Consider the following 12,509-nt stretch of genomic DNA (forward strand, 5'->3'; position numbering starts at 1 on the left):
AGCTCATATTGTCAAGTCTGTGACCACAATCTCTGCGTGTTTATTGTATCTAGCAGCTCTCATGATCAGCTAGGTGCAAAAACATTTTTTTGCAAAGATCCAACAGGCCAAGAAAGCATTTAGTTGAACAGTTTACAGTAATGACGGAGATAAAATGCCTTATGAATTATCTTCCCCCCCATTCTGTCTCTCTTTGTCTTTCCTTCATTGCAGGAGCAACACAGAAGCTACGGGCAGTACTTTGTGTAAAAAACCCACAAAAACCAAACCAGCATTTCTCTGTTTCTGTATTCACATCAAAACACGCTATTTAATCTCTGATACACTGTCTGTCTTGGCTCTCCTCAATTAAACTCTGGCTGCGTTGGGGGAAAGGTAAGCTCAGCTATCAACAAACAGAGCTTGCACTGCTTGGCGTGGTCATAACAATGGCGCTGCATGTGTGAAACAATAATTAACTTTAAACTGGCGACATAGAAACTAAAAGCGAGAGCTGTGCTACTTGGGGTTGAATATAGCTCGCGAGAAAATAATGAAGGGATTATATTTACAGTCATGACTGCACCACTTTGTCACAGCTAATCCTTTCATAATATTTTACATTAGAGATACGATACAGCGGCGCAACACAGCATGGCAGAGCCGCTGTAATGTCTGCGGCGCAGTTCTCGCTTCTTCATTTTCATTATTCTGCCTCGATCCTCTCCTTCGCCCTGGTCCGCTGGAAAGTCGTTCTTCCGTGTAATTTAAAACAAACAACAGCCAGACACAGATAAGGGCATGACAGGCAGGAAATAATTCGGCTGCCTTACTTCATCTGAGGGAGTCTGGAAAGGTCACCCTCACCACTGCCAAACCTTGTATTTGTGTCCGCGGGGTGGGGGGAACGGAGGGCATGAGGTCACGTTATGGCTTGGGTGGTCTGATGCTTTGATCAGGCAGGAAGTCATCCAAAAAAGTTTCTTAGCTCCTGGAGGAGAAGCTAAAAGAGCTCGAGGCAGAGGCTCCATTAACAGTGTAAGGACAGAGGGATGCATGGGCAATCTCTGTCCAGTTAAACTGCAATTTAGGGAGCCATAAAAAAATAGAAGTGACAAAAAATATCGAAACCTACTGTAAATTTGAGTCCCCCTTAGCAATTTTCTTTGCCGAAAACAAAACAAACAAAAGGCAAAAGAATAAATCAGCATAATGTGAATATATTACCTTTCTCATAAAATACATTTCAAAGCCTGTATCAAACATGCATTGTTTATATCCGTGTTTGCTTGCTAATATTCTTTTTCAATTTGCAAAGTGTATTTTCCTGTCTGTAGATGTGTATCCTTGCTTGTGTGCTAACAGAGCACATGATGACACTGCAGTATCCTCATGTTTAAAATTAAGACCTGAACGGGAGCTTCTGTTGGCTGTGTGCATGCATGCAGACAAGGAAACTGGGATTTTTAAGTTACTGTTGTAGATGGAATAGTGCGCTGTGGATCTCTCGTACGATACTTAAGAGCATATACACCGATCAGGCTTTAACATTATGGACTTTTTTAGTGACGTTAATAACACTGGTTATGTCTCCATTGTGGCACCTGGATATATTAGAATATTTTGTCCTGAAAGTTGCTGGTAGAAGCAGGGAAAATGGGCAATCATGAGGATTTAGGCGAGTTTGAGGGGAAACTGTGATGGCCTAACGACTGAGTCAGAGTATCTCCAAACTGAAGCTCTTGTGAGATTTTCTTCATCTGCTCTGATGAATCATTTTACAGGAACAACCTGGAGGAGAGGCTGCTGGTGACATTTTACAGAGCCACCATAGAGAGCATCCTAACGTACGGCATAACAACATGGTATGCAGAGTGCTCAGCTGCACACACCTGAAGAGCCCACTTGTTCAGGAATGGTTTGAGGAGACTACGGCGGCTTTGAGGTGTTGACTTGGCCTCCAAATTCCCCAGACCCTAATCGAGCACCTGTGTGATGTACTAGACAAACAAGTCTAGGTCTATGGAGGCTCCACCTCACAACTTACAGGACTTAAAGCAGTGGTGTCCAGGCCTCGAGGGCCGGTGTCCTGCACGTTTTAGATGTGTCCTTGATCCAACACAGCTGATTAACATGGCTAAATTACCTCCTCAACATGTCTTGAAGTTCTCCATAGGCTGGTAATGAACTAATCCTTTGATTCAGGTGTGTAGACCCAGGGCGAGATCTAAAACCTGCAGGACACCGGCCCTCGAGGCCTGGAGTTGACCAAGCCTGACTTAAAGGACCTGTTGCTAACACTTAGTGCAGATACCACAGCACACCTTCAGGGGACTAGTGGAGTCCATGCCTCAGTGGGTCACGGCTGTTTTGGCAGCCAAATGACAGATCATCTCATGACAGATGGTCATAATGTTATGCCTCATCAGTGTATATTGACTTAAATCAGCTTTAAATAAAACTCAAAGTATGAATGAGTTCAAACTATCACATAGTGTCTTATTAAAAACATCCTTTATCAGTGCTAAGGTGTTATGCATAGGTATATAATAAAAAACTGATCTTAAAATTAAGTAAGGCTGCGCTCAGCGTTTCACTCTACTTCTGCATTTTGGCTTTGTTTGGTTAAATAAATAATGACATGACGTAATTGCCCCGTGTTGTTGTTTATCTGAGATTGCATTGACCTGCTGAGCACCAGATTATATGTAAAACCTTAGAATTTAAAGAGAGACTATGTTACTGTTAGGCGTGCGCTCATATGAAACTGTTACAAAGTTTCAATTAATGATGTCACGTGTGTCCAAATGTTCTCTATGACCTAAAAGAGCTGGCTTCAGGCTACCAAGAAAAAAAAAAAGATACATTTTTGTGACGTCACAGGGAACACTCCTCGACAGCAAAACTGCAGCTTAAAGCAGTTTGTGAGGGGCAGCCAATCGGAGGAAAGTTGCCTCAAAACGAAGGCCCGAGATGAGATAACTATTGAGCTGTGAATCACTTAAAGTTACTGTAGCAGAGTCTTAGAGTAAATTATGGAACTGTAAATGAACACACAAGGTCACCTTTGGTGTTACTTTAATTTACCTGTGTGATTGCATGGCAAGAAATATCTAAGATGTATTTACAAGGCACTGGCATGGGCTCATATGAAGGCCATCCTGTGGCTTGTAAAAGTTATGACTACTGCATTTTCAATAAGCATGAGCTTCATAAACCGAAATTAATAATATTGATAAAAGCGTCACCTGTGCAATTCATCACTTTTGGTTATTTGCTATCAATCCACAATCAAATGTTGCTCATCTTGAACAAATACATATGGATGGGACGTATACTGCACCTCATCTGTGACCGCCAATGTTCTGGCAGGCTAAATGACACCTGCACTGGCGACGCACTGTACACTGTAAAGAGAATTATTTTGTCATTCATCTCCGCGGGTGACATGCACTTAAAAACCGTAAACTATTTAGTTAATGGCGCACCTGCAGAGCTGACGCAGAGTGAGTGGGAGGCGAGTTTATTGGACTTCTCTTAACGTCAACTTCGGGTGGGGGGATGGATCCAAACTTTTCTACACGGCTCTTGTAAAAAACTCCTCAGCGCTCGAAGCACATTACCTTAATGCATTTAAGGCACTTTGCATCCTAGTTTTATTTCATGATGTGCTTTAAGCAAGGAGAAAATCTGAGTGGAGGCTGTGGGGTGTGCTTACCGCAGCTACTCGGTGAAGTGGGGATATGAATGATATCAATCAGTGAAAAATCCTGCAAAGGCTAGTGGGTGTCCTTCCAAACTGACAAGATTATAGGGGAGCTTTGAAGCTGCTTTTATTGGTTCCTCCACTTCATTTGGGTTTACTTAACACCTGGGAACCTTCAGACTAGCATGCTGCTAGACTGAAGCCCTATTTACAGCCCCTTGTGCATTTTATACTTATTTATTTCTCCCCATGCCCATCAGCCTTTCATAAATTTCTAGAAGTGTGATTGATTTGAGCGGCTCAATGCCAGGGCAGGTTTAAAAAAAAAAAAAAGACAGGGTGTTTTTAACACCCATGGTGGAAGATAATGGAGAGGCTACTCGAGATGGCTGCCCTATTTCTCTGAAACGCACCACCCTACCGAATCTTCAGCTCCTCTCGCACACTGACTACGTCTCTAGTGGTCTAAAATGGGCCATTTTGGCTCATTTGAGGGTTGACTAATACGCCAAAGGCAGGGGTGGGTGCGGCAGCAGAAGGGCATCTGTGTGATAAGTACACGCGTGCTGTCGAACTAAAGGGGGCAGTGCTAACAAGGACTTGGATGACTGGGCTGAAAGCCTCGCCACCTTCGTAGAGAGTCGGGAATAAATAAGAGTAATAGGGTGAGAGGCTTCTGAAGGAGAAGAGTCAGTCGGGGGAGGTGACGGGTGGGAGCAAGAGTTGAGAATGTGGTAGGGGTGAGCATGTATTACATGCGAGCAACAGGGGGTCAAAATGTGAGTGCTGCCCCCGTGGAGAGAGATCTGCACTCCTCTCGAGGGTTTGTGATGAAAAAGAGATGGGACAATGGGACAGGGAAGGAGCTCCCTCCACCCCCCCAGATTTGCAGGTCATCCGCTCGCGCCGTGTGACAACTGCGTGCACCACCATTACAATGTCCCCACCCCACCCCGTACTTCAACCCCCGCTGGTCTGACTGGCAGCTGCTTGTGCACTTGTGAAAAACAGCCCCTTCATTTCCCCATTAGAGCCAGAATGTGGAGGCATATACAAAATGATGGCTATTCAAGGGTGAGTTGTGTGTGTGTGTGTGTGTGTGTGTGTCTCACAACATGACAGCACAAACATGTGGCAGGATAGTGACGAGAAAAGAAAACAGAGAAGACATTCCTTAATTGCCTTTTCAGTCATTAACGGGGTCCCACACCTCATGAAACATTAATTACAGCAAGCGCAGCGGAGATAGGCATGCTTAATTAGAAATTATTCACTGCGTGGCGAGAACTGAGCGATAGCATTTCAGCGGCATGTAAATTGTCCATGTGAGATCTAAAATAAAAGTGCCCCCCCCACCCAATAAAAAAAGGCAGACGTCACGCTTATCTGACTTTCCTCTCGTTCGCTTGTCTTGTGAAGTGAGTCCCTTTTACCTGATATCACGTGGAGTTAAGTAGGACACGTGTTAATCCTCTGTCCTCATCCCTCGTCCATCCCCTCTCCAGACTCCACCCATGCTCTGGAGGCTCTTACCCGTCCTATACTTCCTGTGCAGTTCATGCATTATTTACCCCACCCTGCCCGTGCCCCTACCGACAGGATGCAATTGACACGCAGGATCAACGAACATCTGGGCGGGCCTGATTGCTCTCCCTCTCCGGTCCTCTGCCTCTTAGCTCCTATCACCCCCAATTCTCACTCTTTTTTTTAATCACCATCTATAATCTACCTATTCCCTCCCCGTAGTGATCTAAAAGCCCAGATGTTTTGTATGACATTAACATACTTGATGGGAAATACCCTTGACACCGGTGACCCCTCCTTGCTCCTGCAGGCGTTTCTGCTAATCCCCCGCACAACTTGAAAAATGGTCTGCTCCACCCCTCATCCCAGGTGTATTGATCTTTCCCTGCACCCAGAGATTGCCACGACATATTCCTGTCATGAATGCAGTGCTTGTGTGTGTGTGTGTGTGTGTGTAATGTTCTTCCAGTTACCAGCTTGCACAAAGGAGTGGTAATAATAATGTCACAACACTGTAGCTAAGGTAATGGATTGGCCTCACTGTTACATGCAGGGCTCGGGGCGTACGTGCTGGACTTGGAAAATGTCAGATGAATATCAGAGAGCAGACCTGAGCGCTAAGAGTTAAGAGATGTAAGAAACCCATTAAAAGCCCTGACGAATATCAATGGCCGCTCACGCTGTGAATAAGGACAGAGACGACGGAAACAGAATGTGCGAGAAGAGAAACAAACGTGAATTTGAGGTAATGGCGAAAGATCTGGAACGGAAACGCCAGCCCAGCATACGTGACTGCGTCTTTTCAGGTAAAATCAATACAGTGCAGCCAATATGGAAAATAAACGACTACTTAGTCTTCTGTCTGAATATATGAGGTTAGAGCTTTCACGGTTACTATGGGTAAATATCATCATAATCATGATCGCAGATGTGTATATACTCAGCAGCCACGTTTTCTACACCTATACCTTGTCAGTACCACTTTGGACCCCCTTTGCCTTCATATTAGCCTCAATTCTTCACAGCATGATTTTGGTCCATACTGACATGACAGCATCACACAGGTGCTGCACATCCACGATGTGAATCTCCTCTTCCACTACATGCCAAAGGTGCGCTATTGGATGACTGTGAGTACAGTGAACCATTTTGAGATGATCTAAGCTTTGTAACACGGTGCACAGTTATCATGCTGGAAGCAGCCATCAGAAGATGGTACAACATACCATTACACCGCCAATAACATGATGCTTTCATGTTTTTTATGCCAAAATCACGGCAGCAGAAATTGAGAATCATCAGATCAGGAAACATTTCTGTAACCTTCTGTTGTCCAATTTTGGTGACATTTGGAGAGGTTAAAAAAAGTGTAGAACTGCTGCTCAGTGAATATGTTCTCATTTTCAGACTCTGTAAACCCTAGAGATGGCTGTGTGGAAATATCCCACGAGATCAGCAGTTTATGAAACACTCAGGACCAACAACTCTCTTCAATCACCATTCTCCTCCATTCTCACGCTCAGGATAAACTTCAGCATCCCGTCTTAACCATGGCTGCATGCCTAAATGCATTAAGTTGCGAGCATGTGGTTGGCTAATTGGATATTTGTACGTGCAAATGAAAGGGTATACCTAAAGAAGTGGCTGATGAGTGCGTATATGGAGAAAATTTAAAAGAGAAAGACCACATCAAGGTATGAAATGAAGGCGATGAGAAGAGAAGGACGTCACCACATACCGGAACTCTACGGCTATGGGTCGTTTACAGCATTAACATGTGTTTATTTTTACCTGCTAAATAAAACATGATTAACTAAGCAAACATATTACAAATGAGTCATTTCACATTTATGATGGAATGAAAAACAATCACAGTAACAGTATTTCTGTCATATCTATAATCTGTCAGTCAAATCATCCATGACTTGGTGTTTTGTGTTTCGTCTTTTTTGGCAAAATTAAGATGCATGAAGACAGTGACAGAGTTTGTAGCCTTAACTATACAAACTGCAATCACACACTAATTTTTCAGATTATCATACATTATATGCATTACTGCTATCAACACTGAAGTTTTAGTATCATCAGTACGGTCAGCCCTGTCGACTAGCAGCACCCTGACGAACATGCTGCCTAACATTTGTAGCATCGCAGCACGAGAGCGAATGTTCATTTTTGTGTCTCTCCTCTTGAGCTCCTTCTTAATGAAACAATCCAGGTAGTATAAGCAAGGTTTCTCATTCTTCCTTAAAAACGTAAATCTACTCCTATATTCTTTTTATTATCAATACACACCGTTTTGTGTTATTTATATACACAGTATAAATAACAGAGCTCCTCAGTGGGAGACAGCGATTTCTTTCATCTCAACTCAAGTTACTTCAAAGATTTCTGCGGTTTAATTCTTTCTCCTCTTCTCCGTCTTTGTTTTAGTGGCAAAAAACCCCAAAACATCCCTTACCTGCTCTTCAGATGCTGGATGCTCCCGAGGCACTTGAAGCGACCATTTACCATGATGGCCATGCGTGTGCACAACGCTTCACACTCCTCCATGCTATTGAAAGAAAGAGAGGAGACTCGTGAAGTAGCAAAAACAAATAATTGTAAAAAATGCCTTTGTCTATGTCTTTAACTTCTGAAACTCAGGTCAAGATCACATCAAATGTGAAAATCGATGAAAACTTTAGATTAGCCACGATTTTTTAAGGATCATCTTGAAATTACACAACAATATACGAGGCATTCAGGGTAACGAGCACCAAGTTTGGCTAAACATTTGATCATGACCATCATTGTTAGCACCCAAGTTTAAAAAAAAAAATTGAGAAACCATATTGAGTAATATCTCATATGAAAGGGCATGGAGAGAGCTGTACAACATCACAGTGATGACAGAGATTTTTTAAAAATTACTCACTTCATGAATCAGTCTTAAAATCTCAGGTTTTTAGCCAACTCTGCTCCAACCATATGGGTGAAGATGAGAAAATAATGATTCAAGGGCACAGGTCAAAGGTCAGGGTCACACAAATTGATTAAAAGCTTTAGTTTCTATTTGATCATCTCTAAACTTTAAAGCAATATAATAGTGATTGGAGGACATGAGCACTTTCTTTGTTTGAACTCTTTAAAATGCTATTTTTTAATGCAACATTATACGACTTCACAAAAAGTTTAATATACTACACTAGGTTTCCATTAACACTCCTGACATCAGCACAAATGATTCATGAAAACGATGCAGTTGTCATTATTGGGGATCTCCATATAACTTATGCTGACATCAGCTTAAAACATCAAAGTTTAAGTACAGCCCCTTCCTTTCAGAGGGGCGGCGCTCTCTGAGTGCTCTTGTTTTGGACCACGTGGACTCACACCTTCACTCACCCACTCATGTTGACTCCCAGTTCAAATTTGAGCATCTAAAGCGTACAGCAAATTCAGTAATCAGAGGGAGACGAAGGGCCCATCTGTAGTTCTCACCCTCTAATTTTTTATCTCGCTCGGCGTCGCGAGTGAGCACGAGTCATTTGTATCCGGGGCAGAACCTGCAATGCCTTTCTGAGGAATGACGCAATTAGGATTATGACTTTGTAAAAACCTGGCGAGCGCGCCACTTAACAAAACAAAACCACCTGGTCATGACATGGACGATTGGATGCAGCTCAGCCGGCGTGCCCGGGACGACAAACGCCAAACGCTCCACGAAAGCAGCACGTGTAATAAGAATCATTCATTCCATAGGCGCTGCCTGCCAGCCTCACATACGACTCGGGTTTGGTAAACGGTCAAACAAACAGGCAGCAAATTGTTAAATGTTCCATATCGACTCGGGCCGTCAACGTCGTGGGTTTCCCGGAGAAATGTGGCTTTTAATTTTTCAACTTTGCTAAAAGAAAAGACAGAAAAAACCCGCCATATCTTAAATTGGTGGCCAGCGCTACAGAAGAAATAGTAAACTTAACTTTGCTCCGGGAAGCCTTGGATAATGAAAAGACTCCAGCACTGATATTGACAGTTTCTCTTTTCACAGAGGCGAAAAAAGAAGAAAAAAAAAAAAAGCGGCAGTCAGTCAATATGCCCTCACGCTTCATGACTGCTTTATAGCAGCCAGTGTGTTTCTGGCAGCCAATATTAACTGCCACACAGGAAACAATACCTTTCAACTAAAGTGTGGCTCCAATCAATTATAATTACAATATTTATAGCTCGCTTTCATTGGTGGACTGTTTGGGTGCTGTGCTTTCCCTGGTGAAGAGTCAAAATATTTTGACTCCATCTTGGTGTGAATGCATCAAATAAATGCGATGTTGCACCTGTGTGACGTGAGAACGACTGAGCGTCCCTCTCTGATGACGCTCAGGATGCAGTCCCACAGGAAGCGTCGGGCTTTGGGGTCCATCCCGGTGGTCGGCTCATCCTGCAATGAACAAAAAGCTTTCAGTCAGTTCCACCCAGGCGCTTCTTTTAGGAATGAGCTGTCAGGCAGTGCACGCAAGCAGGTAAGCTGTGGATCGGTGTGATTTCAGAGAAGTGATGAAATGAAAAGGGGGGGAAAAAAAACACATGGATTTTTAGGCTCTAGTATCACAAAGCTCTTTCCGATCGTCATCATCAAAACATCACGAGAGGGAATATTTTTGGAGCTGTGGTCCAATCTGTGCCGAAGGCCGCTGAATCTGCTCAGCGCAGCCGAGAGCTATATAAGCTCTGCACTACAAAGGCGAATTCTGACCAGACCCATGTTCACATGATGGGAACATAAACATGAAGCACACACCAGCGCAGCACGGCGCACGCTCACACATCTCAGTCACTCGCTGCTTCTTTTTCCTCGGGGCTTGTCTGTCCATGCCTGATTAGACATCGACAGTACTCGGTCCACAGGCTGGCTTCGTTCCGCGCCTGGTTCTATCCTCGCTAGCAGAATCCCACAAATCCCACGGACATTTCCATCGCCGTGCCCAATGTGCCCCCGTGCAAACTCTATGTGGCGCTGCCTCAAGGCCGCCTGGGCTCATTGGGCTCGCGCGCAGTGGCGAAATTGACACGGGGAGCTGACAACACAGGGTCCCCCGCTGACTTGGAACGAAGGCTAGCCTGGCTCAAGGTTTAGCACAGTGCAGCTTGATAGCTTACAAATTGAGGCAGAAACGTCTGGAAAGATTACTCCTTTACATCTTTAATTTAACATGGATGGAGTCATTACTTAAATAAAATTATTATTAGCACCGTAATCCAATGAACTGCTGCAAATGAAACAAAGTAATGTGTTAATTACAGCTGACGGGCAGCAAATGAAACAGGAATAATGTTGAATAGTTGGAGACATTTTTGGGGGGGAAGGAGGGCGAAAACAGGCATTAAAGTGTAGATTTTTACATCTTATTTTGCCAGCAAAGCTCAGGAAATCACATCAGACCATGTGATACGCTGACTGGATTTGCGGAAGCTTTGCAAAAATCATAATGAAAGGTTTTTAATTAAGCAAGCCCGTGTGAAGCTCCAAGTGCTTAAGGCCGCTGACGTTTGTCCCTCATAATGCCACGGCACGACTTCCTAATACACATAAATTGAAAACAGGCGGCACGGCACATTCTGGGTCACTCCTCCATTATTCTTCCACGGGTGTGTTGGCTCTCGGTTTTAAGATCTGATGAAGAAGGACTTAATATGTGCAAACACAATTCTGTCTGCTCCACATTTTTCCAAAAGGACCGGTGCTTTTTCCCGGAAAATGAAATTGAATTAAAACACGACCACTGAGTGACCTCTGAGATGCACAGCCTGCTCATCCGCAATTAATCTACTTAAAAAATCCTTCAGTAAGGGTTTGCAAGTCTGATCAGTATCTTATTCTTTCTTCTTTTACTAGACGTTCTAACCTGTCGTATTCACGCTGCTGCATGTGTGTATTTAAAGAGAAAACAGCTTATGCTGTACACCACATACACAATATCAATAAAGCTGAATCTCACCAGAAAAATCACTGGAGGACAGCCGATCAGGGCTATCGCTGTAGAAAGTTTGCGCTTGTTCCCGCCGCTGTAGGTTCCTGCTGATTTGTTGGAATATTTGGCTAGCCCCAACTTCTGGACCCCCCACTCAGCCACCTATGGAGGAGAGAAAACAGAGCATCCATTGTGGTGTTGAGAGGAGTGTTCACCTGAGCCCCATCACTGGACTCATGATAGCGTGATGGATGATATTTTGACTATTATATGTGAGCTGTGTGGTTTTTCAAGGACAGGGCGTGACAGCTGGTGTCACCGTGAGACTTTAATGGCAGGTCTGTGGAGGTACTTTACTGTTTTCAACAACATCTCATCAAACACAAGAAAGCAGGAGCGTGGCCAGAGCTGTGGATGTGCATGCTGCACTAAATGAAGGCTGCAGGACCACCAATGAATTCCTTTCATGCACGTGGATGCATTTGTTTATTGATTATGCAAATAAGGCACAGGGACTTTGTTTGGATGGAGATTTGCCATTGCAAAAAAAAAATAAAAAAAAATAAAAAAATAAGAATTTGCAGTGAGGAAATTTTTGCAGCGAAGTTAAGAGCTTTGTTAGCCGCACAGAACTGTCCCTTTGCACTGAAGCTAAGGCATCAAAGCCCTGGCACCAGGTCTGAGGCCTGTGGTCACCGGCAGCCTTTTCCTCTTTTGATCTGAGTGCTGGAGAAGCGGGCAGTATGAGGAGTGCGGGGAGGCTGCCTAGGGCGGGCCACACCACTGGGCATTGTGAATAATGCAGAGCCATAACCCACAAGCTGCTCCTTTTCTTCTACTGGCCATTTTTCATTATGTATGGCTTCTCTCATAGAGGTTATCTATCACTTTGACATGTACTTCACTTTGCCCTACATGCATTTTAGATGCACTCTGTTCGGTGCAGCAAACAAACAAACAAACAAACAAACAAAATAATCTAAAACTAAAGAAATATAGTGATGCTGTTTCAATAGCTTTCTATCTAGTCTATACTTGGTACCAGCCAAGGTGCAGATGTGGTGATGCACACCATTAGCCAGGAGTGAAACAAAGGCTTCAATTAAGAAGATTACCATGGCGACCTCTCTTGCCGGTACCCCTCGTAGCCGGGCGTAAAATTCCACATGCTCTCGTCCAGTCAGCAGCTCATCGAGAGCATCAAACTGGGGGCAATAGCCCATGTTCTGGTGCACGGACCTCATCTCAGTTCGGATGCTGCGGAAGAAACACAAACGCTGGGTGACCTTCGTGTTTCTAATAAAATATCTGAAGACTGTATTACATGCAGTCTTCATGCAGCACAAAGA

At 43.9% G+C, this 12,509-nt stretch overlaps 1 protein-coding gene across 1 annotated transcript in view; it reads right to left on the minus strand.

Annotated features, from left to right (window-relative positions):
• The window catches only part of LOC146715018 (phospholipid-transporting ATPase ABCA1), a 189,536-nt gene that overhangs the window by 9,285 nt on the left and 167,742 nt on the right, over positions 1-12,509 (minus strand). The window contains exons 45-48 of the mRNA XM_085451370.1: positions 12,276-12,417; positions 11,188-11,322; positions 9,526-9,629; positions 7,671-7,763 (exon numbers count right to left, since the gene is read on the minus strand). Of these exons, the coding sequence (XP_085307496.1) occupies positions 7,671-7,763; positions 9,526-9,629; positions 11,188-11,322; positions 12,276-12,417 (474 nt within the window). The remainder of the gene's footprint in view (positions 1-7,670; positions 7,764-9,525; positions 9,630-11,187; positions 11,323-12,275; positions 12,418-12,509) is intronic.

This window comes from Copadichromis virginalis, linkage group LG3 (assembly GCF_057382275.1).
Source record: "Copadichromis virginalis isolate Kocher_CV1m ecotype Utaka linkage group LG3, C_Virginalis_male_GT1.1, whole genome shotgun sequence".
Classification (NCBI taxonomy): Eukaryota; Metazoa; Chordata; class Actinopteri; order Cichliformes; family Cichlidae; genus Copadichromis; species Copadichromis virginalis.